This window comes from Mus caroli, unplaced genomic scaffold (assembly GCF_978045245.1).
Source record: "Mus caroli unplaced genomic scaffold, Mus_caroli_1 scaffold_14, whole genome shotgun sequence".
Classification (NCBI taxonomy): Eukaryota; Metazoa; Chordata; class Mammalia; order Rodentia; family Muridae; genus Mus; species Mus caroli.
Window position 1 is genome coordinate 68,677,155 of NW_028227269.1, and position 27,086 is coordinate 68,704,240.

Sequence of the window (27,086 nt, forward strand, 5' to 3'; positions counted from 1 at the left end):
CCACTGAGGGATGCTTAACCCAAAAGTCCTGCCATTTTTTTTTTTAAATCTCATGTAACTTAATACATCATGCTGATTACTACAGATGAGTATTCTCAAGTCAAGTCAGGTTTGATTCTGACAGAAGGTGGCCCTTTCCAGTTACAGAATTCAGTAGTCCCGGGGTTGGCTGGTGGACGACTGTAGACGAGCACACTCTCACTCTGACCACCGGAGGAACAACCTTATGCTCTCGGTTTAGTGACTCCTCCGAAATGCACTGTACTGGCTAGTTTTGTGTCAACTTGACACAGGCTGGAGTTACCACAGAGAAAGGAGCTTCAGTTGAGGAAATGCCTCCATGAGATCCAGCTGTAAGGCATTTTCTCAATTAGCGATCAAGGGGGAAAGGCCCTTTGTGGGTGGGACCATCTCTGGGCTGGTAGTCTTGGTTCGATAAGGGAGCAGGCTGAGCAAGCCAGGAGAAGCAAGCCAGTAAAGAACATCCCTCCATGGCCTCTGCATCAGCTCCTGCTTCCTGACCTGCTTGAGTTCCAGTCCTGACTTCCTTTGATGATGAACAGCAGTGTGGAAGTGTAAGCTGAATAAACCCTTTCCTCCCCAACTTGCTTCTTGGTCATGATGTTTGTGCAGGAATAGAAACCCTGACTAAGACATGCACTGACAGCAATGTGTCTTTCTCCAAAGGAAAAATGACATATCTTAGTAGGTTCCCAAAAATCTTCCTTCCTCCCCTCTTAGAATCCATGGCTTATCACCAAGGGAACATCCAACCTAAACTGCATTCTGATCCCCAGAGTCTTTGGTTTCTAGCATTGTTGTGAGGTGGAGTAGTAATTTGGTCACCTCTGAAATTGCTTCCAAGAAGAATCATTACATCTTCAAGAACTTGATTCTATCCATAGAAAAGTTGTGTTCCATATGTTTAAATGAACCAGGAATTTGCAGAGGTCTCTGGAAATCAAGCTCTACACATCAAGCAAACACTAAGTCCCTAAACTGTCCATTCCAGTACATCTTTGTAATCCCAGTATTTGGAGGCAAAGGCAGGAGGATCCTTGAGAGTTCAAGGTTAGCCTGGCTTACTTAGTGAGCTCCTGGTGTTCAGGGCTAGATAAGAGATCTTGTCTCATAAATAAAATCAGAGCTGGGGGCAGGCTCGTGGATGAAGCACTCACGGAGAGAATTTGGGGATCTGAGTTCGAATGCCCAGCATGCTTGGGTGTGGGAGTCCTCAGTGATTCCAGTGCTTTTACTGGAAGATGGGAAGTAGAGATGGGAGACTCCCCAGAAGGCAAAGAGTGACATTCAAGGTTATCCTCTGACCTCCACATATATGTCATGGTGTATGCATGCTTGCACATGCACAGACAGGCAGGCAGACAAATATATACACACAGCTTTTAGATTAGCATTAGGATAACAAGCTTCAGGAAAAGCTTAAGGATCCAGCTAATGGCAGAAAAGGCAGCATTAGTTCTCTAGTCTGATCTAAGGACCACCATGAGTTCCCCCAGCCTGGGGACAGAAGACCGCTAAGGTGAGCATGGGAGGAGACTAGGAAGGGAATCTTCCCAATTCTAACTCTGCCAATGAAGATTCTATCGGGACACAGAATCAGCCTTCCTTAACATTTTATCCAGCTCCTGTATCCAGCTTCTGCTTTGAAATACATCGATGGAGCTTCCCATATTGATGGAGCCAATAATCAAATCAAAGTACCACCAGTTTGATCTCATGAATTGTACAAGTTTGTTTTCCTTACTTGACGGAGGGGAAAGCTACAGGAAGGACCCAGCTTACTCTGTATTCACGTTTCATAGGTTCCTGGAGAGACTCTGGAAGTAAGGGGCCCAAGCTGGCCCTGCGTTACTCACGTTATCATTGGGGTAGAGCACTCTGGAGATATTCTCAGCCAGGTTCCGGTCCAGCACAGCCTGAATGTAGTCTCCAACATTAACTGAAAGGAATGCAGAAAAGCAATAAATAGACAAGCTGGCCATTGTTGGAGCAAGTCCCTTGATCTCAGCCAATGTCCTTCAACGCACAACTCCTACAATTTCTAAAAATCAAAGGGTTACAATAAATTTTAAACCTCTTCCCAGGAGAGTTCAATGCTAGACTAAAGTATGGCTTTAAAAAATGTCACCCCTAACCACAAAGTGCAGCAGGTAGGAGAGTTGGCCCTGAGGTCATGAGAGTGGGAAAGCCAGCTCCAACTCTCACTGTGGCACTTGGGAGAGTGGGGACTGTGGAGCTGGCCCTTGTGATGAAGGCGAGGGTAAGTTGGTCCCAAGGGCATCAGAGCAGGAGAGCTGAGCCTGCCCCTTGCTGACTGCAGCATTGGGTGAGCTAGCTGGGGCGGTGATGCAGAGTTTGCCCTGGTGGCCTGGGTGAAGGAGAGCTGGTGGGATGACCAAATCAGCTGCCACCCAGGCCCAGATCCAGTGCTTTGGGTTGGCGCACCCCAGCATCTACCCCATCTATGATCAGCTGGAGCATGTGAAAGGATGGGTCCTACAGATCCAAAGCTGCAGGATCTCTATGACCCAGGACAACAACAGGATATCTGACAGGAGTCCCATGAGAACCCAGTATCGATAGTGTAATAGACCAATGACTCACTGCACTGAGCATTTGCAAGTAAAGATGTGTGGACAAAAGGGTACACTGTGGGACACACTGGACCACACTGCAGCTTTCACAATGAGACGTTTTAAAAATGCTATCTTGTTTTATTTCTTTTGAGGGGGAGGTTGCAAGTGTGGAGGATGGATATGAAGGGACAGGGAGATTGGGGGACATGATGTGATATTCATAAAGAATCAATAAAAGGTTTTAAAAAAAACTTTAAAAAATATGTTCCATACCAACAAAAACTAACAGTTTAGCAAGGCATGGTGGAATTTGTCTTTAATCTCAGCACCCAGGAAGTAGAGACAAGCCAATCTCTGTGTGTTCAAGGCCAGCCTTGTATACATAGTGAGTTCCAGACTGGCTAAGGCTACACAGTGACACTTTGTCTCAAAAAACAACAACAAACAAACAAAAATAAACAAAAAGCCTTCTCACTTACTGAAGATCAAAGATCAGAAACTCAAGGCTCTTCTCTTAAGCTCAATTTGTCTCTAACCAGCCATTAAGATGCAACACACACAAAGAGAGCAGAGAGCAGGTTGTACATACAGTCTTGAAGGTTAAAGTCATTTGGTGCTCGAGCCGACCAGAGGCGCATAGTGTTCACAGTGTTGTTCATATATCCAGGCACGGGGGTGTCGTAAGGCAGAGCCAGGACCACCTGTGGGGTTAAACACCAGCAGATACAGTTTCTCAAGGATGATGACGGAAACTGAGGTCATACGGGAGTCTCTGGGCTGCTGATCTCTCATAGCATTTCTAGGTTGAATTCCTATGTGCTTCTTGCTCTGAAGGAGGGACAGGAAGGGACCACGGTGGTGTTAGTGGTGGGGGAGGGGTTAAGTTAATAAACTATGGTGTAGAAGGAAAGTGATGCACATGAACGTGACCCCCCTGAAGGCAGCAGCCACGATCTGTGTAGAGCATCCGACGATCTGATGTTGAATAGGCTAAGATCCAACAGAACAGCAAAGTGATGGAGGTCCATCCCGCACAGACCGCATTTAAGATGTGCTGTGCTAGCTTTCTTGATGTTGCAGAGCGCTATTTCAGTGACTCCTATAGTGATCTGCTATGTCAGGTGATAATTAGCTGACCTGGGATCAAGATGCTAGCCTTTGAAAGTCTAGCCCCATCTTTGTGACATATTTCAGACAAAAGGACAGGCACTTGACCTGCTTCACGGGACATTTAAAATTCACATGAAAAAACGACCCATTTCCATTCCTTGCCTCGTTAGCCCAAGGTTCATGGGGAGGAGGAGTGACAGGAGGACTGTGTGGGAGGAGGAGTGACAGGAGGACTGTGTGGGAAGATGTGATGCTTCGCTTGGTCCAGCCCACTCACTGGGACACCATGAAACAAAGCACCCTGACTTCAGTATCTTTCACAAGGAAGTAAAGGTCTTTGCAGATCTTTATACATATTTTCAAGCATTTTGTCACCAACCAGGAGATGACATTTATAGATTAGGAATGACTCCTGGTTTAAACAAGACTTGTCCTTCCACTCCCCCCATCATTACAGAGGCAGTCCAAGGACCTTCCAGCTTGGCTCTCCTTTCAGAGACTACAGAGAGAACATGTCCCCTCACACCTCACCGCAAGGCTGTGTATCATCTCTGGGATGCTCCAACATGTTCAGAACACTACAGCATTTCCAAAAGGTATGCTTTATCTCTCAGCGTGACTACTTGCTCAGAGCAGTGCTGTAGCCCATGTCGGAGAACCCTTCCTTGTCCCTCTTCTTCATAGGCGGCACCTCTGTGCCATGAAGCTGACCCTCTTCTTCCTGCTGCTCCCCTTCTTCATCTTCCCTAGGTTTGCTCTGACACATCACTAGTACAGCTAAGTCTCTCTGGTGTTCTCTTCCCTATGGATCTGAATTACATAATAGCAAACAGCTCCACTTCTTGGAAGCCATTCCTTGCATGCTCAGAGCGTGTCTGACCTCATGATCTACAAATGTGGGGCTGATCCAGGCGATGGCTCCCTCATCCCTAAAGTCCTGCAGGGTTTTGTCTAGCTCATGGATGCCATCTCTGACCCTCAACCTTGGGCCTCTAGAAATAGAAACAAGTGCTTTCTAACCAGCTTTCTGGATTCTCCATGAAAGCAGAAACATAAGAACCCAGGGGAGCTTTGTAAAACCAAACTGGCTCCGCAGTGGGCCCCATCACGCGAACAGAACACTTCTGGTGTTGATTGTGTAAGCTGGATAATTTTGGGTAGGTCAGGAGCTAATGAAATTGCAGGCACCATGCTCTATACCACATACTAATTTAACACCAATACACGTGCAATTTCTTTCTTTCCTTCCTTTCTTCCTTTCTTCCTTTCTTTCTTTCTTTCTTTCTTTCTTTCTTTCTTTCTTTCTTTCTTTCTTTCTTTCTTTCTTTCTTTCTCTCTCTCTCTCTCTCTCTCTCTCTCTCTCTCTCTCTCTCTCTCTCACTCCCTCCCTCCCTCCCTCCCTCCCTCCCTCCCTCCCTCCCTTTTTTTTTTTTTTTTTTTTTTGGTTTTTCAAGACAGGGTTTCTCTATAGCCCTGGCTGTCCTGGAACTCACTCTGTAGACCAGGCTGGCCTTAGAAATCTGCCTGTCTCTGCCTCCCAAGTACTGGGATTAAAGGTGTGCGCCACCACGCTCAGCTACACGTGCAATTTCTTAGACTGGATTTACTGGTCTGTTTGCAGCTCACATGGCAGCATTAGTGACCAAGTGTAATGTAGACTGTGGCCAGATATTTAACCATCATGAAAACAAAACAAAATAAACAAAGCAGGACCTTACCTTCAAGCCTGAATCCTTGTCTATACCCTACATCATTTTTGTTAGTGTCATCTGAGGTGCTGTGTGAGTTCACATTCAGATAGGAAACATTTTAATGTTCTAGTTTTCTGAACTTTGGATACCTCTCTAAGAATTAGCAAAATAAACCAATAGCTAAAAAAGAAATCAGCTAAAACCAGTCATGGTAAAGCATGCTCTCTCTCTCTCTCTCTCTCTCTCTCTCTTTCATTTTTTGAACAGTTTCTCTACATAACCCTGGCTGTCCTGGAACTCTCTGTACACCACACCATTTTAGTGGGTCTTCAGTAACGTTTTAAAGAATGACTAAGATAAACATCGGTCCAAGACCTTCTCTGTTAACCAAATATATCGAGTGAAACTGTGCTGATTGAATCAGGCAGCCCAAGAAAGACTACGGCCACTCACCAGAAGCTATGACAACTGAGAGTCACAGGACTAGGCATGATTCTGTGACAGGGCCCGATGCAAACAGAATGGTGGGACAAACGCCCTTGAAGACATTGAAGCATCCGCTTCTGTAGGAGTAACCTGACTCCCTGACACAGATCACAGGTCAGGCACAGCACCTGGCTGAAGCCTGGATCATCTTCTGAAAACTGCAGTACCAAATGTACAATGATGCGCTGAGAAAAGGCATTTAAAATTACTCTCCTTTGATATCAAGAACTATTATAGGGCCAGAGAGCTAAGCATCCGGAGAGCTAATTGTGCTTAGTACTATGAAACGGAATACTCTCTGCAAATGACCCTGGTAAATCAGCTAACCTCAGAGAAGCTGCTTCCCTCTTAGCCCCAGTGCCCTTCTCGCCTAAAGGATTAGGAAGTACAAAGAGGACAAGCAGGCTCATCTATACAGTTCCACTCTGCTACTTGATACATAAGATAACACCATCCCCTTCTCTCCCTTCACCTCCCCACTCCTCCCCTCTTCCTTCCTTCCTTCCTTCCTTCCTTCCTTCCTTCCTTCCTTCCTTCCTTCCTTCCTTCCTTCCTTCCTCCCTCCCTCCCTCCCTCCCTCCCTCCCTCCCTTCCTTCCTTCCTTCCTTCCTTCCTTCCTTCCTTCCTTCCTCCCTGCCTCTCTCCTTCCCTCCCTCCCTTCCTCCCCTCTTTCTTTCTTTCATTTTTTGAACAGAGTTTCTCTACATAACCCGGGCCGTCCTGGAACTCTCTGTACACCACGCTGACCTCAAACTCACAGAGATCCACCTGTACCTCGGAGTGCTAGAATTAAAGACACGCACCACTATGCCTGGCCAATACTTCACGATTGATATTGTGTCACAGCAGTGCTACACACTTTATGCTCAGTGTAACGTTCACCGTGCTGTGCAAAATAAAAGGCCTGTCACGAGAACCTGATTACCTGGGTGTCGACCCACTTTGTCCCCGTCTGGGTGTGCTCTACTCTTCCGTAGAAATGCACAGGCAGCATGAATTCAGGACGAGCCTTCTCCCAAGGGTTTCCATGCCTGAGCCAGTCATCTGCCTCTTCTACCTGAAAATGGACAAGGCTTAGAACTCACTGTTCAGGGGACATTGCCCTAGCACTCCAATTATTTCACAGTATAAGATATCTTTTATCAAAACTCAAGAGTTCTGCTTTGCAATAAAAGTACACTGGGTCTTCTAATCTGATTTTGTCCTTGAGCCTGTAGCTGTGTCTTACATCCTAAGACAGCAATGGCCTTGGTCATTGACAATGACTTACGTGTTGTATATGTGTGACTGTTATTTCTCGTATCAACCTTAGAGGAGCTATGATTTTGATCTTTTCAGAGATAAGGAAATACAACAGCTCAAGATCATGCAGAAGGATGATGACAGAGCTAAGACTGACTTCAGTTCTGTGGTTCAGAGGCCACGCCTTTACATCTGGGAAGTATTCTAGGGTAGAGAGCTAGCTAGCTTGGTCAGTGTGAACAAAGTATTCCTCTTTCTTCTGCCATCAAGAAACAAATGTCCAGGGGACAGGGTGGCACCTCATACCAGTTCCTGACCTGCTCCAAATCTAAGTGGCCTTTCCTCTTGTGGGGATACACTCTTAAGTGACAAAGCAGCAGCTGACCAGTCTTAATGCCATTACATGTTGGCTTCATTTGTCCCACCCCAAAATGGCTGTTTCAGTTTCCTGTGGCTAACACATTTTGTAAGGATCCCTGTTTGTTGATTTTCATTCCCAGTCCCTCACTGAATCAGAAAGGAATCGGTGAACAGCACTTAAAATTTCCTCAGGCTGGTTTCTAAGGGGGACTGAAAGGTAAGAATGTCACAGCTACAGGCTCATTGCAGCAGGCCCAGGGAGGAGCCACAGATGCTGTGGGGTGGGCACAACCCTTGGCTTCAATTTCCTCCTGTGGATGAAGAAAACAGGCTGTGAATTTAGACTTTCACGTAACCACAGGGATCCATGAAAGCATTAATCCCTGAGGTGTGTGAACATGTGGAGCCAGTGGGAGATGAGCTTTGATCCGTGCATCCAAGTGGGTTTCGGGACTCTATCCCATCTCAGAGGCTCTGGAGGAATGATGCATAGTATCCATGGCTCCTGGTCATGAACGGGCTGCTTGCAGACTGAGCATCTCCGTGGAGGACTGACTCAGTGGACTCCAGTGAAGCAGACGTCAGCTCCAGCACTGTACTGGTGAGAGGATTTCAAGAAACACTTTCTTCCTCAAATGTGGGGCATGGAGATGAACTCGTGAACAAGTGCCAAGAAAGCCAACAAGTTTTGCTTCCTCGGAGCATAAATGATTTAAAAAACATTTCTGGGGAACTCCAATAACTCAATAAGGATGACTAGAGGCTGGCTGGGCAGTGGGAACCATGACTCTGGCTGTAACAAGTTTGGCACAGGTTCTAAAAGGAGACAGAAGGTACATCCCGTGAGTGCCTGTCTGCCACCTGCTAGCCTTCCAGGGGAGCCTGTTTAATGATATCCTTCTCTTCCTTCCAACAATCAGGTGTTTTCATGCAAGACTATCACTGATCAGGTTCCAGTAGAGTTGTGGCAAGACCAGAATTTTAACTGTATAAATATTTTCCTCAGAGGTTCGGTCAACACATTTTATGCAAATGTTCTTTGTATAGACTCAAAAGTTAAAAGTCCACCAGCCTTCAAAAATCTTCCCAGCTGGTGACTTTCTCATTAGCACTGTCTGTATCTGCTGTTGGAAGAGCTGGGGTGCAGGCAGCCAAGGTGTGGGGGACCTGGGGTGCAGGCAAGCAGGGTGCAGGCGAGTATGATACAGGAGAGCATGGTGTAGGGAGTAGGCAAGCAGGGATCCAGAGGAGCAGGGAGCGGGCTCAGGAGCAGAAAGCAGGGCTAGTGAGCAGGGAGCAGGAATGAGACCATATCACAGTCTGAAGGGCTACAGAACTTCCTGGCATATGTGTTTTGTTTTTTTATGGAAATGGTCTTTTTATGATGTGGCCTATTTTACTTTTGCCCTTTACAATCCCATCTTGGGAAATAAAACGGAGTGCCCTTCTGATTTTTTATTTTATTTAATTTTTTAAAACATTTATTCACCATTGCTCTCTTCAGACACACCAGAAGAGGGCATCAGACCCCATTGCAGATGGTTATGAGCCACCCCGTGGTTGCTGGGATTTGAACTCAGGGCCTCTGGAAGAGCAATCAGTGCTCTTAACCATTGAGCTATCTCTCTAGCCCTCGTTTTTTTTTTTTTTTTTTTTAAGTCATAATTAAAGAAGTGATGATGTCTAATGGGGCTAAGTGGGAATTAGCAGAAGCGACTGGTCTTTCTCATTCTCTCCCTTTCCTGTCCCTCTCTCCATCTCTCTCTTCCTCCTCCCACCCCTCTCTCTGGACAGGGTCTTGTGCATTGCAGGCTTCAACCTGGTAAGTAGTGGAGGATGATCTCCGATCCCCTGGCTTCCACCTCCCTAGGACTGGTTATTACACATGTGCACCACCACAATCTGGTTTATTTGATGCTGGAGGCTGGGGTCAAGCCCAGGACTCTGTGCATGATAGGCAAGCATTCTACCAATAAAGCCCCATTTACAGCCCCAGCCTCTCCTTTTAACACTGAGGATGCTGTAAACATACACCTCCTTGATCTACAGGATTCAGAATGAAATTGGAAGGGGAAAGGCATTTGAGGAATTTTAGATTTATTTGCTGATTTTCTTTTAATTCTTTTATACAATAGTAGTTTAAAAACACAGTCTATGTTCCAGGACTGAGTAGGGATGCATTCTAGTCCTTTGGTGAGGATGTGTTGAAATGCTGGAAGAATCTCTGCTAAACTCAGTGTGTGCAGTGTAGAGCTCTAGTTACTTCACTGGGGAGGGAAATCAACTCTCTCACTTAGACAGCTTTTTATGCTTATAAAGCACATGTTTCTTATGGAATATGAGCCATGTAGGATAAAGCACATGTTTCTTATGGAATATGAGCCATGTAGGAGAACAAATAGAAGACAATAAACACTACCCGCAATCCATGCTCCAAAGATCATTAATGCTGAAGCCTTCATATATGATCTTCTTTTCTTTTTTAAAGATAAAGATTTATTATTTATTTATTTATTAATTTATTAATTAAATTGATGTGTCTGCATGAGTTCATGGGTATCACATGCATACAGGAGCCTGCAGAGGCCAGAGGAAGGTCATAGATGACTGCAAGTTTCCACAAGAGTGCCAGGAACCGAAGCCAGCTCCCTCCGCACGAGCAGACCACGAGCTAATCTTGAGTAACCTGCATTCCTGAGTGGTGTAACCTGCATTACTGAGCCGTGTCTCCTGCTCCCAATGTTTTCCTTTCTAACCTCATTTTCTCTCCTGGCCTCTCTCAGATGCTTGTCGTTGGTCCACTCATAAACTAGATCCTCTCTGTTCCCCCTTTCTATGAGGAAGTGGAAGTTAGATCCCAATCAGAAATTAGCACCGAGTCCTTCCTCTACTCCAGGTTGCCCCACGGGTTTTTTCTTTTCTTTTCTTTTCTTTTCTTTTCTTTTCTTTTCTTTTCTTTTCTTTTCTTTTCTTTTCTTTTCTTTTCTTTCCTTTCCTTTCCTTTCCTTTCCTTTCCTTTCCTTTCCTTTCTTTTTCTTTTCTATTAGATATTTTCCTCATTTACATTTCATATGCTATCCCCAAAGCCTCTTATACTCTCCCCCCTCCCTGCTCCCCAACCCACCCACTCCCACTTCCTGGCCCTGGTGTTCCCCTGTACTGGGGCATATGATCTTTGCAAGACCAAGGGGCCTCTCTTTCCAATGATGGCCGACTAGGCCATCTTCTGATACATATGCAGCTAGAGACACAGCTCTGGGGGTGGGGGTGGTACTGGTTAGTTCATATTGTTGTTCCTCCTATAGGGTTGCAGACCCCTTCAGCTCCTTGGGTGCTTTCTCTAGCTCCTCCATTGGGGGCTCTGTGTTCCATCCAATAGCTGACTGTGAGCATCCACTTCTGTGTTTGCCAGTCACTGGCATAGCTTCACACGAGAGAGTAAGGGCACACAACATGTGTCCTTAGCACACCTGGCATTTCACTTATAGCTTTACACATCTTCCATACTCCATTCCCAAGAGCCTCGTTCGTGAACTTGGCATTTCACTCACTGTTCCCACCGAGTCTTTTAGTTCCTTACTTAGTGGCTAAGTACTGAGAGAGGGAAAGTGGCCTGGGGCCCCCAACCATACCTACCCTTCTCCCGTATGCCTCACTTCCTTACAGAGCCTACGGTGAGTTGTGAGCTTTCTGCTGCTGGGCCCTGGAGTGCAGACTTACAGAGCTTACAGAGCTCACAGAGCTACTCTTACAGAGCTCAGCTTTTTGGAAATGCAGTTTAAACATTTTTTTTTTAAATCAATGGTGTGAATGTGAAACACAGAGCAGGAATGGGCATAGTCTATACTTAAGATCAGTGCCCTTGACCACAGACTCAAAAAGCTATCAGGGATGAAAGAAACCAATATATGAACTTTAAACAGGTGTAACTACAGTGGTCTAGATGGATTAGTGCACATTTATATATTTATATATATATATATATATGTATATATATATATAACACACACATATATATATATTATATATACTTATGCGTCAGGTTTATTTTATTAACCGTCAACAAGCTTACCCAATTTTATTATATAATAGAACATTCGCTTATGTATCTTCTAAAACAGCCATGAGGAGGAGGGCAGACACACATGTAAGGGAATACTGAATATGGATGCAGAAATCTGCGGACACGGACTCCGGTTGACCAGCAATATGATCTGGGGAAACCCTACTTTGGAAGACACTCAGTTTTCCATAGCTCAGTTGTAATTACAACAGAGAACTGCTCAGGAGACCACAGTTCTAACCCACAAGCCTCCTTTCGTGCTTCTGTAAGCTTTGAGACAGAATCTTGCACAGGAAAGCAGTCCACCATCAGGGCTCAACAGTCAATACTTTCAGAGTTCCCTTGGGAGGCCTCATTCTCAATGCAGCAAAACCCAAGACCCCAGCCGGTCCTCAGCAATGAGGCAGTCACTCTCAGTGAGCACTCACTATAGGCAGACCTCACGGTGATTCACTGAAGAATATTTTTCTTAATTATCACACAAGAAGCATATATATATGGTTATCACTCTCACTTTATAAATGGTACAGTTGAGCGTTAAAGAGGTTAAGAAACAGGCCACGAGCCAGCTAGTGAGAGGCAGGCACCGTGCCAGGTGCTCCGTATCTGGAGGTGAATGACACACACAGGTTCTTTGCTCAGGAAACTTACCCAGTGGGAAGCTGACTCTGGAAGTGTCCACGGCCGAATGCCAGCGAAATCAGTGAAGTGCTGTATGAAAGGCCCACGCTATTCACCCGCCAGGGCACAAAGAAAGAGCTCACGAAGGCTCAGGTTACATACCTGCCATCCCTCTCGGATCTTCTGATTGAAGATTCCGTATTCATAACGAATGCCGTAGCCATAGGCTGCAAGTCCCAGGGTTGCCATGGAGTCCAGGAAGCAGGCTGAATTTGGCCAAGTAAACAAAAAGACAAAACCAACCAACTTAGCATCAATGTCAAACTCTCTTTCAAAGGCATGGAAGCCACACGAGTCTTCTATTGGGAACAATTTGTTTTGCACATTGATATTGCTGCATGGAATTTACTGGGCTTTTAAATAACCTGTTTTTAAATTATAGAATTAAATACTATAGAGAAATTTGGAAATATTAAAAAAAACGTAAAAAATGTTTAAAGAAAATAGATATCGCAGGCTGGAGAGTCAGTTATGAGCGCTGACTGCTCTTGTAGAGGTCCTGAGTTCAAATCCCAGCAACCACATGGTGGCTCGCAACCATCTGTAATGGGATCCCATGCCCTTTTCTGGTGTGTCTGAAGACAGCTACAGTGCATTTATATATGATAAATAAATAAATCTTTAAAAAGTAGATATCACTGCTTTCCTCACCATCTTGAATAGTGACCGTGTACATGCTAGCATTGTCTGAGAACAAATATAGAAGCTACCTACCTACATTGGCTAGGTTGACTGTTGTAACCTGTGGCTGCTTTTCTAAGGGAAGCTGTCTCTCTCTAGTCCTGCCTGCTGAACTGTCATTCCAAGAAATAGAAACTTATGTCGAGACCAAAATAGTAGCCATTCTATTTCCTTCACCAGTGACAGCTATTAGCCTGGGCAGCAATGGCAGCCGATCCACCCAGAGTACTAGGAAGTCTGCTGAGGAGGGGCTTCCGTGGAAGAGCATCCTTGCTGTCTTTACCCTTTGTACTGTGAGGGGAGGGGGCTGTCATGGAGACCCAGAGTCCGGGTACAATAGAGTCACTGAAAAAAATCAGCCCCAACATTCAAGGCTCTTGTTCTGTGATCGTCATGTCATTCTTGATGTGACTGTTTTCTTATTATATTTTCCATTATCCAATGACAGAGAATCTGAACTAGAAGGACCAATCAGCAGGCAGAGAAGGTATCTTTCTAGTGCTCGGATATAATCCAAAGGGTTGTATTAATCTGACTGTCCCTCTTGGGAATTTGAGGTGTTAGGGAACGAGGCAACCTACAGTAGGAATTCCAGCTGGAAAGAATTAGAGAGCTATCACTCAAAATAAGAGAGCCTGAGGTGGGTTCATGGTCCAATTCTAACACAGAGCCACGAACAGGAAGGACCGAGTCTGGGGTCCGTCTAACATGAGCACTCCCTGCTTCATCTGACCTTTGTCTCTTTTGGCATTCTCTTGGTCCTGACAAGTTGGTCCTTAGAGCCTGAGAAGATGGGATTCCAACTTCCATAGTCAAGCAGGAGGCTAGGTCATCTGAGAAGTACCCAGCCTCGCCTGCCACTCTATTTTCTGGCCTTCTCCAAGAAACAACAAAGGAGCAAGATCATGAACACCGGGTCCAGAGCAGAGTGGACACTGCTAGCCAATACTGAAGAGTCTGGGTTTCACAGAAGAGCAAAGAAGATCAATTCTTGTTCTTAGGTAGGCTTTCCACCAGTGCTGCCATCCTCTCGATAGCCCAGGGAAGCCTGGGAAATCCTCAGAAATGCACGTCATAGGATGATGGCAAACAGTTTACCTGAAGAACTTAGATACTTTACTACTAGTGTGGGCACTAAAGCACACAGCCGCCGATGTAGAAAGGCTTTGATGAAATGAAACAGATGTAAATGACTTTCTAGTAACTTGAGAGCAATGACAAATTAAGAGACATATATATATGATAGCATCCCCTTTGATGGCTCCTTTTAATCCTACTGCTCCTCTTTAGGAGCCACTAGGATCACTTAACACTTAAACTCTAATTTAGTATTAAACTCTAATTTAGTATTATACTCAATCCATACTCTCCCCTGTGTCTCCCTCTATACATAACTCATAGAAGATTTACCTTTTCTAAGAATATAAATAGCATCGCTTTGTATGGTTTTTATTGGGTTTGTTTTGAGCTTGGTGATCCACACAGGAAGTATGTCTATATCAGCATCCTTCTTTAAGGTTAGGCTGCTTTTAATGGGGTTTTAGAGACGGCACCATGACGTGACGTCCCTGTGGTTTCTCCTGTCTTCTTGCGCACATGTTGCATGGGTGTTTGCTTTGGAGAAACTCACTCTCCTGAGCACTGGAGAGGCTTGGTTATAGGTTAGGATGTTTAATAATCAGGGCAACTTGACAGGATCCAGAAGAGCTCAGGAGACGCATCTCTGGGGATGCCTGTGTGAGATTCTTTGAATTAATGGAGGTGGGAAAACCACCCTGAATGTGGAGGGTGCCACCTCATGGTCTGGGGCCCTCAACTGTGTAAACATTGAAAGCTGGTTGAGCAACTACTCTCCTCTGCTTCCTGGCTGGAGATGCACATGACCAGCTCCCGCTACCACGGTTTCCACACTGTGCAACAACAGAGCCTTCCTTCCTTAAACTGCTCTTGCTGGGTGACTTGTCACAGCATAGAGAGCTAGTACTATACTTTAAGTACTTTCTTCTCTGTTCGCTGAAAAGCCATTATTCAAGTAAAGCCAAGAACTCAGTTTGTCTGTACGTGAAGAGGTATATTAATGACATCACTGCCCGCCAGTCAACCACAAGATCAAACTGAAGCCTGCAAGGTAAGAGTAGGGCTTATGGGAGTCGACCAGCCATAAACAATCAGCGGTGATGTAAACGGGTGGCTGTGGAAACCCTTACGTGAACAGGAAGGAACTGGCTAGCTTTGGGGTTCTTTGAGCAACACGTCTTTCCTATGTGGCCTGTGATCAGACCACAGGACAAAGTCAAGAGCAAATGCGTCTACAGCAGGGACATGCTTTCTCCTTCTTCTAAGAAAGCCACTTGGCTCTTCTAAGCACGGTTGTGTATGGCACCCAAAAAGGCACAGGTCACCCAGACAAAGTAACCTGCTCCCGCTGTCGCTTACCAGCAAGCCTCCCAAGACCGCCATTGCCAAGGCCGGCATCTTCTTCAATTTCTTCTAACTCTTCCATGTCCAATCCAAGCTGAGGAGAGAGGACAATACTGGATGTGGATACACACTCAGGCTGTTCCAGAGACAATTCCACTTACTGAGGCCAGCTACCAGGGTCATCTGTGTGCTTGATTTGGCCTTGCTTCCCCTGAAGTGGTTCTGGCATTGCATATCAATTGCAGAAGCTGGCAATCATTGGTGCCAGTGATATAAGATGGAATAGCCAGGCACAGAGAAGCACGAGTCTTTGGGGTCCATTATGGACCATGCCACTTCCCTGACACTGACCTTTAGACAGGTTGCTAAATCTCCCTTGTAAAAACGTGGAGGCTGGGGCTGGTGAGATGGCTCAGCGGCTAAGAGCACTGACCACTTTTCTGAAGGTCCTGAGTTCAAATCCGAGCAACCACATGGTGGCTCACAACCATCTGTAATGAGCTCTGACACCCTAGACAGCTACAGTGTACTTATTTATAATAATAAATAGATCTTTTTAAATAATGTGGAGGCTGAAAATACCGACTTAATTTAGGGTTGTGAGTCAAATGAGATTATATGAACAAAGCAACAGCATTAGTTTTGGGCAGAGTCCTGTGTTAGCTATTATTTCTTAAAAAAAAAAAGTATGGGATCATCAAGGTGACTCTGGGCAAATGAACTTTCTGTTAAACTTGATGATGTAGTTTAATTCCCAAGACAAACATGACAGAAATATATAGAGAATAGGCTCTCATGTCTTGTCCCTCTGATCTCCACATGTGTGCTGATGTGTTTCAGCACTAATGTGTTCATGCTATACATGCAAACACACACACACACACACACACACGCACACACACATTAAATGTGACTCTTAAAACAAATAAAAGTATACCATGAGATTAAAACTTTAGAAACAGTGCAGTTTCAAGCTGACGGTAACTAGACCGAGTGACAAGATGGTCCGAAGGTGCAAGGGCAGACTTTTCAGGACAGATTTGAGTTCATCTTTGCAAATCCAGTGTGTTGTCTCAGTAGAGTCAAAAGCTGATAACCCCAAACCAGTTAGTGATCCATGCCTGTGAGCCCTGATGCCTGGCACCAGCAGGAGGCCTGATCTGCAGCTCATTGAATGGGGACAGAATCCCCTACTTTTCTCTAGGATGTTTGCCAAAGTGCAGTTCTTTGAATGCAGAGACAGTTGCAAGATTCCTTCTCTGACGTGCCTGGAATCACACTCCTGAAGCCACTGACGCTGGATCTCCATTAGAACCCTATAGCGCGGAGTATACTGTAGAGCACTTATTTTAAGGGGAAACTCGTGTTCTGGTAAGTTCAGTGACTTAGTCTCTGTGGACTAGATGATAATCTCACCAGACCCAACTAAAGGGTAGTTCACCGTGAAATATCTATGTCCTTATCTAAAATTCATATGTGTCCCCTGAAATTAGATAGTTTTTAAAAATTCTCTTCCTTTCACCACCCCACCCCCACCCCGGTCTCTGTCTCGTAGGTCAGAGGAAACTTGTGAGAGGGCTTGAACTTGGGTCATCAGGCTTGATTGCAGGCACATTACCTGCTGAGTCAGCTCAGAGGCCCTTAGATAGCTTTTCATGAGAAAGTAATTTCAGTGTTGAAAAAAAGCACATAAGGAGTTGCTGCCTGAAGTGATGCCCATGTCTTCTCTGAGTCACTTTTCTAGACCGCCTTCCTTCTACTCCATTAGTTTCTTATGTAAGCGCTGATAATTAAATCTTGTAAGAACTCAAGCACAGCTCCACATCATTTCAGAAGGATGGGGCTTCTGGATTTGCTCCCGGATGACTAGGGATTCCTGGGTCCTTACTCAGCCAATGGTCCATGCTAACTAATACTTGGGATCTTGAACGTTGCCAATTGGAAGATTGAGACAGGGCTATAAACCTTAACCATGAAGATGCAGGTCATGCTTACACACTACCCCAGGGAAGGTGTGCAATTTTTCTGCTAATGCTAAGGGAAGTAAAGAAAGGGAAGTGTGGGGGAGCTGCAATGGTCCTCTGGCAGGAACTGCTCTGCCTGACTTGTGTGATGGATGCTAAGCAGCATCCTGAATGCTAAGCAGCAGATCACACTAGGGACCATCCCAGCCCCGGGGAAGAAAGCCTTCTCACCCATGTCTCATTGGGATTTGCCTTTGTAAATATACTCTTCTTTCAGTCACATGAAAAGGTGAAGGACTACTTGTTTTAGGTGGAGAGACACCTGTAGGAAGGAAGGGCTGACTATGTCTATATAAACAAATGAGCACACTAGGACTGCCTTAAAGGGGAAGTATGCTTTACAGCTCGGTCAGGCAAGAGAGAAACATGGTAATGGATTTTCAAACACTTAACATTTTTATATTGTCTGGTATATGAATAGCTGTCACTTATGATTCTCATAATAAAGGTTTTTGTTGTTGTTGAGTTTCTTGTTTGTTTGCTTTTTGAGATAGGGTTTTTCGGTGTAGCTCTGACTGTCCTGGAACTAGCTCTGTTGACCAGGCTGGCTTTGAACTCACAGAGGTTCCCATGCCTTTGCCTCCCCAAGGCTAGGATTAAAGGCATGTGCCACCATCACTCAGCATTAAAACTTTTTCTTTTTTTGTAGTTTTGTTTTTCAAGACAGGGTTTCTCTGTATAGCTCCGGCTGTCCTGGAACTCACTCTGTAGACCAGGCTGGCCTTGAACTCAGAAATCTGCCTGCCTCTGCCTTCTGCCTTCCAAGTGTTAGGATTAAAGGTGTGCGCCACCACTGCCTGGCACATTAAGACTTCTTTTTTAAGATGTATTTATTTTATATAAGTACACTGTAGCTGACTTCAGATGTACCAGAAGAGGGTGTCCGATTTCATTACAGATGGTTGTGAGCCACCATGTGGTTGCTGGGATTTGAACTCAGGACCTTTGGAAGAGCAGTTAGTGCTCTTACCCGCTGAACCATTTCACCAGCCCCACATTAACACTTTTAAGAGGTTCATTTTAAAACTGCAATTTGTTTCAGAAATTACAAGACTTCGATGGCAAAATAAAACCCTCATGTGTGATAATCTGTTTTTCAAATTCCCTCTTTTCCCCTCCATCTAGTAGACTAGGCTGGCTTTGAACTCAGAGATCAACCTGTTCCTGCCTGCCCGGTGCTAGGGTTAAAGGCATGCGCCAAGACACCCAGTCCTCTCTTTTCCAACTTGTGTATATGTCTCATTGTTTATAGTAGCCCTATTTGAAGGAGCAACTTGTCCGGTGTGTGTGTATATATGTGTGTTTGTGTGTGTGTGTTAAAGTGAACTTGAAATGTAGAGAAGGCAGGTGTGAGACACAGGAGAACAGCATACCTGGTAAATGGCCTCATCGCAGGCATTTTGTAAGCCAAGGTTGATCATGGTGTTCTGTAATGTTCGGCCCATGTAAAATTCCAGAGAGAGGTAATACACCCTCTGAAAGGAAGAGAGAAAAGTCTATCACTCTTCTGTGAGGTCAAGCACACATAAAATGCAAATCCATGTTAGACCACCAAGAAAAACCCATCAGGGTTTGGGCTACTTTAACTCATGTTCACCCGAGACTCCCCCTCAGTCACCTGACGGATGCATGGTAGGTCCTCCCCTCCAGAAGCACGGGAGAACTGGGCTATACACTGGTTTTTGGCAAAGTAATTTGGTGTCTTTTATCTTCAGGAAGAAAGAAAAGCAAGCTCATCTAACTAATTGGATTCTGCATGTGTGTGTGTGTGTGTGTGTGTTTCCCTGGTCATGAGCTTCATGAATAAAACATGCTTTAGACAAACAAGTTGGACTGCCTTTGTTCACCTTTCTCTCCAGGGTTGGCTCTGACCTTGTCATTTAAGCAACACACAGACTAGCTGACACTCTGTGGCAAGGGCAGATTCCTCCTTCACTGACAGTTTATCTTTGGAATGAAGACCACCCCAGGAACTCTATGTAGCAGTTTCTTCCCAGGGCTTGTTAGCGTTTGTTCTTGATGGGACGGTGAATTTCCCTATGGACTTAGAAACTGTTTGTCTTTGGCCAGGGAAAAGCCAGGTAAATATGAGCAGAGGCAGAAGTGAGAGGCACAAAGTTCAGACCTGCTTCCAACGGTTTCAAGGCAAGCACAGTTTGCTAATTTAAAAGAATGGAATAGTGATCAAGCATAGAGCCCCTTTTCAGGACCCTTTGCCCTCGGTATCAGTTACCCTGCTCTCCAACAGACACAGAACGAAACAGTAAGAGTTTGTTTAAGTCACTTCAAATTTGACATACTCCCCATTCCCACAGGATAAGAAGAATCAAAAATAAAAGTATTTGGGCAACCCTCTAAGTAGTAGTAGTGGTAGTAGCAGCAGCAGCAGCAGCAGCAGCAGCAGCAGCAGCAGCAGCAGCAGCAGCAGTAATGTAATAATAATAGTTCACGTAACAAATCATTATGACATCAACTAAGAAATTTCGCTCTGTCTCACTTTTATCTTATGAAACAGCTGAATTCTGAACCTTCATAACACGGTCAACACTGCGTCCTACCAGAACATCTAATCCTGCTGTCCTGAGCACAGCATTTTGTCCAGCTTCTTTGAATGATTATGGGAAAATTTCTGGGCCCTTGCTAGCCCTAGGCCCGGGCTCCTGTGCACGAGGCCACAGGAAACAGCAAGCAGATCAAACCACAGGTATGATTAGCTCAGCTCAGCCTTCCGTGTGGATTTTCACTCTGACAGAACAGAGCCTGTTTTCCTGTTTTAGTGATCTATACAAAGCTCTTTTGTAAATATATCCATGCCTTACACTTGCAATTGTGAAGTCACACCCCTGGACATTTGTGCAAAGTCCATTTTTTTTTTAACCTTTCTTTTAAGCCCAAAGCAGCACTGACGTAAGATTTACTAGCATAAATAGCATCTTAAGAATATTTAAGGTGTTTCCAGGTCTTCTAGATAGGTTTGCTCTGAGTATCTTTATATATGAGGGACCTTTTAAGGGCAGGAACTATAGGAATTTCCCTATTTTTCTTACAAGTAACATTTTTTTTTGAGAGAAAATATACTTTATATTTGAGAGTATGTAAAACCTTGAAAAATAGACCTTTGTTTCCTTAATGTCCTATGGTCATTTATTGCATATTTGTAATGATAAAATATTTGAATATCTTCATTCACTTTGTAAACTACATGCACACACCACTCCTAATATTGTATGTATATTATACAAAAATACAAAAGGTTTCAAAAGATAGAATAAAGACAATACAACAATATTTTTTAAAAAGTTTTGTTTTTGTTTTGTTTTGTTTTTAACATTGTTTCAAGTACTAACTGGAGGACCTGGGTACTGCTGTCTGGTTACCCTGTCAGGTGTTTAAAATGTGACAAAAAAAGCTGAGACTTGCAAGGTAGGCAGGAGTGGCACCTGGAGACCCGTGCTGGGAAGGGTACGTCAAGTGGAGGGTGAGCAGCAGGCGCGAGCTGGAAATGGGTAAGTAGGAGAGGAGGATGGGAAGGTGGATGCAGGCAGGTAATGGCTGAGAGGATGGAAGGGCAGGTTCACCTGAAAGATGACCTCAGCATGCTTAATGACTATGTCAGGGTCTGCAGCCAACCTTAACAGAGTCAAGAGTCAAGATGTGTTGTTTTAGGAAGCTCAGCTGGACACAGGCCTGGATTGCAACGGGACTGCAGATGCAGTGCCTTTGGGAGCTGTCAGAGAAGATGAAGATGTAACTGAAGTTACAGCTGGAAGCACAGAAGCATGCCAAACTGTAGCCCAAAGCCACGGAATTTGACGACACAGAGGCTAGCCCAAAGCCATGAAACATAACTACCCAGAGGAGGACCTCTGGCAAAGAGGTGTATGCCTGTTAGCCATGATAAGCCTCTGGCTGCTGGCTTACAGTTCCAGGGAAGTGAGGTCATGGCTGAGAATCCCTTACAACAGACCTGTAGGCCCTCTCAGCTACGCAGAGGCTGGAAGAGAGTGGGAAGTTTGATGGGCAGTGCAGAAATTTGAAAGGGGAATATAAAAGAAAGTCAAAGGCTAAGTCCAAGTTTTGGGCTGCAGTGACTGTCATGGTGGCGACACAGAGTCATTAAATTAAAAAACACAGAGGGCAGGTCAGGATTTGAAGGAACGTGACTTGAGTTTCTGTGTGCTGAGTTTGAGGGGACAGGAAGAGGCTTCAGTATGATTAAACCTTTGGCATGTTACACAGGGACTGGGCTCGAGAACAGGACTTGGTGACTTGTGGGCACACCAGGGAGCAAGGCTGGGGTTAGGAGCTTGGGCACACCTCCTGGTTTTACCCAAATTCTCTTCAAGGACGGTAGCTGTCCAGTTTCCACAGAGACCATCATGCAGCAAACACTATGACCCTGCATGAAGTCAATTTTTAAGAACTTCCAAGCTCTTCTAAGAAGAGTTATGCAACATGTTTGCTGCTACCCTGCCCTTGTATAGGAAGGAAGAGTCAGGAGAAAAACTAACCAGGAAGATTACCCCTGGAGCAGAAACAACCTATCTCTCTGTGCTGGGATGCTAAATGCTACAGACTAGCGGTTGCGTTTGTGTGTCTCCAAAATGTTGCTCCAACTCAGGCAAGTCCTGTACCACCTCTAAAAAAATTCTAACTCAAGGTGCAGCTTGTTGTACGGATAAAAAGTCACAGTACATGAATGTGGACCTGAAGTCTTTTCTAAGCAAAGATTTAGATTTGGAAGGATACAAATTAGCAGTTGTCCTGTTTGGGTAGCAGTCTGCTAGGCTCCTACAACCACAGTATCTTACTATAGGAGTTTATTCCTAGGTCTTGGAAATTTCTTATAGTTCTCAGGCACAAATGGTAGAGATAGCTTTTCTGGATGTTCTTATGTATTTAGAAACACCTAGTAAGTATGTATCTGCATTTCCCATTGCCACCAGGGTCTGCATTCACCTTTCCCAACTTAACTCCATAGCCAGTTTTTCCAGCTTTCTCTTCCAAAACATTCATTACACCATCCCCCATAAGGCTGCTGCCGCCTTGCACTCTCCCTGTCCGGTTCTCCCTAACCTTTCACACTAGCTCTGGTTCTCTTCCAAGACTGGTCATGATGGGGTGGTGTTTCTCCACATGTCCACCAACCCCAGAGACTATGCATCCTGGCCCTTGGTAGAAATAGAAGCTGGTTGCCTAAATGTGGTGTCCCCCACATCTCTGGGGTAGGCCTCTGGAAGGGAGAAGGGTGTTTTTACAGGGATAGCTTCAGGTGAGTCTCTTGGCACGGCCCATCAGGCAGTCAGCACAAAGTTCAGGAACTGCAGTCTCCACTCGGTCTGGGCCGGGACCTCCCCCATCTCTGTTTCACAGCTAAGCTAGGCAGCCCTGAGGCTTGGGCAGGGTCACTATTAGAGGAACTCTAAACTTCCCTCTCCTTTCCTTAAACACTAAGCTTGACCCTCTAAGGCTAGGCTTTTGTATGTTTTTGTTTTCTGTGCTCCTTCCCGGCCCCCTGGACCTGAGCGGATTGTCAGGGGCCCCGGAACCTGGACTGATCACATAGGAGGCGCAGGGTCCCCCTTGGTTAAGTGCTGAGCAAACTCCATAGTTTGCTTAGTTCGCAGGAGAGGGAAGCGTGGGCTCTTGCCACCAGCTGGTCTCCGGATCTCACACCACAGTGGAGCCCTGAGGATGGCACACCGCTGTGGGGGAGATGGAAGGGATGGCCGAGCCTACGTCCTGCTGCCCACCTAGACTTCGAGACCAGGACAGGGAGTGGAGGGGAGGGGGGACAAACGCCCTTCGCCTGGTACCTTGGGACACTTGTCGTAGTAGTGCTGCTGTGTACGGATCCAGCGCCCCACCAGGTGGTCGCGCACTGTGTGCGCAAGGGCGAAGTAGTAGTCGCGGGGGGTGGCCACATTGCGGTCCTTGACCAGAGTGAAGTGCAGGTGACGGTTGAAACCCTTTTTCAGCTCGGCCACATTCTCCACGCCCACGATGCCTCGGATGCTGATCTGCCGTCGCTTCTCCTGGTCGGTCAGGGGCTTTGCCATGGTTGCGGGCGGAGGGAGCACAGAACGGTCGCCGGGCTGCAGGACTGGCCTCCTCCCCTCCTTACTTGCTGCTTTTGAGACGCTGGGGAGTTGGGGATCCGCCCCTCTCCGGGTTCCCGCCCACCCGTGGCTCCCAGAGTGACCCCCCCCCAGGGGGCGTGGGAGCCCCTGGGCGGCGCTGCGGCTGCGGGCACCGCCCCTCGGCCGCTCCCAGAACGTCCAGGTCACGTAGCGCGCGGAGGCTCCGACAGCGTCTCTCCGTGTGGAAGGAGGCCTCTGCTGGCTCGCTTGTTGAGTTCCCAGTAAAGCCATTGCCTCTTCTCAGTGGGTTCCACGGTTGCTTCCCAGGGTGACACTGTAGGGTCAGTGTGATTTAACCCTGATTGCCCCGTCTTGCTTCCCAGTCTTAGGCATAGTACTATCCTGGGTTCTAAGGGGGCCTTGGTTGGTTGGTTTATTTATTTTTTTCTGAGGACGCAGGACTGGGATTTCTTGACTCCTAAGCCCAGGCTGGGCTAAGCCACAGTAGTTGGCCACAGTTGGTGTAAAAGTCAAGGGGTCTGTTGAGAAAGCTTTAGTCTCAGTGGGGGACAAGACTTCGTTCGATTTGAGACCCCCTTGTTTGCACTGCGCTTTGACCAAATGAGGCACAAGGATAAGAGGGCGTGGAGGGAGGGGAGGGAGGGAGAAGGAGAGGACACTCCAGGAACCAGTTGTCCTGTGTTCAGGAGACATACTGGTGTGTGATCTTTATACCAGATCCGAATGTGATGGTGTTTAAACTTTGGAAAGGTAAACATGAGGCATTTTAAGATGTCAATTTTTTTTTTCTCAAAATGTCTGTACTGTCCGCGTGTGTCCTAAAATGTGCATACAGACACGTAGTGGTCCAGGGTTGGTTCCCTCCTCTCGTGATGGTTGCAGGGATCGATCCAGAGCGGTCAAGCTTGGCAGCAGATGCCTTTACCTGCTAAGCCATCTAGAGGGTCCGTGTCTGCCTACCTGCCTGCCTTCTTTCCTTCCTGTCTATCACTCCTTTCCTTCTTTCTCCAGCGAAGGATTTTGGTTACTTACTTCATACAAACCAGCCATTACCCTAAAAGTGAAAGTTTTACTCTCACAGATCTGACTGCGTTTTCAGATCCGGGCCCTTCCAGCTTCCAGGGTTTTGGCTCCAGCCTTTGGGGCAGATGAAAACTAAGTGGCTTCATGCAATGGCTTTGAGGACAGCATGGCCCTATGAGACAGGGTAAGGGTTGGATTTGAGTGAGCCAGAGATACCCAGAGCGGAGAGTGAGTGCTGAGCTTGGTCAGAATGCTTGACTTAAAACTAAGAGGCTGTGAGCATCCACTTCTGTATTTGCATAGCCTCACAAGAGATAGCGATATCAGGGTCCTGTCAGCAAAATCTCATCTATTGGATGGAACACAGGGCCCCTAAAGAAGGAGCTAGAGAAAATACCCAAGGAGCTAAAGGGGTCAGCAACCCTATAGGAGGATCAACAATATGAACTAACCAGTACCCCCCAGAGCTGTGTCTCTAGTTGCATATGTAGCAGAGTATGGCCTAGTCGGCCATCAATGAGAGGAGAGGCCCTTGGTCTTGCGAAGATCATATGCCCCAGTACAGGGGAATGCTAGGGCCAGGAAGTGGGAGTGGGTGGGTTGGGGAGCACGGTTGGGGGAGAGTATAGGGGACTTTCGGGATAGCATTTGAAATGTAAATGAAGAAAATATCTAATAAAAAAATAAAACTAAGAGGCACATGGTGAAGTGGGAAGGGAACCCCAATGAGCAGGTCCTTTGGCGGATTCCAAAACCTAGCCTTTTTTTTTTTTAATTTTTTTTTTTAAGCTATCATCTTTGAATTCTGTGGTAATGAGTCTTCATTGTGAACTTGACTGGAGTTGGGATAATGGATTACCAGGCATGCCTCTGGGTAGTGATGGTGTTTTCAGAGATGCGGAAGGAAGACAGATGTTGAAGGTGGTTGGCGCCATTGGCACCATCCTGTGGGAAAGGGTTCTGGAATGAGTAAAACAGGAGAAAGCAACAGTGCTCGCCCCTCTATGCTTCCTGACTGTGGTGTAACATGGCCAGCCCCTCGTGCTGCCACCCCCATGACTGCCCTGTTGTCATGGACGGTATCTAAACTGTCCAAACTCTGGAAGATTCCAAAGGCAAAGGCAACTTTCCAGTTTTGCTAGGGATGCAGGAGGGTCCTCGATCTCCTGTCTGTTGAAGGGCACAGGAGTCTTTCTGGGAGCAAGGATAACGATGGGTGCGTTATTTTCTTGATTTGGTATCTAGTCAGTGAGCCCACCCTGTCCCTTGGGGTTGAACATTTCTTTGACATGGGCAAAAGGTAGATCTCATAACACTTCAGTCATAGAGTGTGAGGAGGGACCATGCCACCAACTGTGTTAAAGAGGCTATGGTCAGGCAGAGGCGATAACTTAGTGGGTAAAGTGCTGGCCATGCAAGCACAGAGACCTGAGGTGGAGCCATTGAACACAGAAAAGCTGGGCGGTGTAGAGAGTGTTGTAATCCTAGAGCTGAGGAGGCAAAGGCAGGAGATCCCTGGTATATTTGATGATCCTAGACTACTGAGGAAACCTGTCTTTAAAAGAAGAAAAACAAACAAGCAAACAAACAAATAAACAAAAAACACTACTGCCAAAACCAAACAAACCATGGACTGTGCCTGAAGAGCAGCCCTCAAAGTGACTTCTGACCTACACACACACACACACACACTCATACACATACACTCGTAAAAGAGGACATGATCGTAGCAGATGACAACCACCAAGGACTCTGAGACAGGACCTTACATGGCAGCCACCATTTTCTAACTGCTCCTTTAGACTTCCTCTACCATCGTAAACACTGGCTAGTCTATATTCCTCAGAAAGCAGGGCTGGGCTCTAGCCTTCTTCAGGTTTCAGTGCACGGCTAGCCATTAAAGGCATTGCTATAGGTTTGGGAAAATAGTGATTTCCTAGTTTATGTTCTGATAGAAACTTTGTTTTCTAAATGTTATGCCAAAGTAAGTTTTTATCTAGAAAAACCATCTAGGTTGATATGTGAGTGCAAAGAAAGAAACAGAGAAACAAAGAAAGAAACAAAGAAACAAAGAAGGAAAATGAAAGGGTGTGTGTGTGGGGGGGTGGGGGAAGTGTGGTGTGGGCAGCAGCACTTGGGAACCAAGGTGGACTCCAGTTCTCTTCCCAATCTACCGTCCTTATGTCCTAGGTCAGGAATTCAAGACTGTGAGAGTTAACTTACTGGACCAAGGAGATTGATATTTTTAAAGAACTCACTTTTAAACCACCAAGGCTTTCTAAAATGCACCAGGTTTACCTTACCCACCAGTTCGCAGCAGTGACAACGACCTCCTTGTCTTCTGCTCTCTTCTTCACCGCTTCTCCTGCTGCCATCATGAAAGGGCTTCTGTGAATGGCTGAACAGCCTCTCCAGACCTCCCCCGACCAGCACAAGTTGCTTACTGTTGGAGCAGACCCATGGGAATCTATGTTGGTTCAAGTCTTCAGAGGAGCAGACACTGGGGACAGGAGTAGACCTGCAAGGCTCTTCCTAGGGCAAATGGCTGTGGGAGACCTACCCAGGAGGGAGCCAGGTTGGCCGAGTGAGTGCAGTCGGATCCAAGT

At 45.9% G+C, this 27,086-nt stretch overlaps 1 protein-coding gene across 1 annotated transcript in view; it reads right to left on the reverse strand.

Moving 5' to 3' along the window:
* Pygl (glycogen phosphorylase L) overlaps positions 1-23,503 on the reverse strand; it is a 37,355-nt gene extending 13,852 nt beyond the window's left edge. Inside the window, exons 1-7 of the mRNA XM_021179683.3 lie at positions 23,173-23,503; positions 18,730-18,831; positions 15,348-15,426; positions 12,333-12,436; positions 6,810-6,941; positions 3,187-3,298; positions 1,878-1,960 (exon numbers count right to left, since the gene is read on the reverse strand). Of these exons, the coding sequence (XP_021035342.1) occupies positions 1,878-1,960; positions 3,187-3,298; positions 6,810-6,941; positions 12,333-12,436; positions 15,348-15,426; positions 18,730-18,831; positions 23,173-23,415 (855 nt within the window). The 5' untranslated portion in view covers positions 23,416-23,503. The remainder of the gene's footprint in view (positions 1-1,877; positions 1,961-3,186; positions 3,299-6,809; positions 6,942-12,332; positions 12,437-15,347; positions 15,427-18,729; positions 18,832-23,172) is intronic.
* Between the last annotated feature and the right edge of the window lie 3,583 nt (positions 23,504-27,086).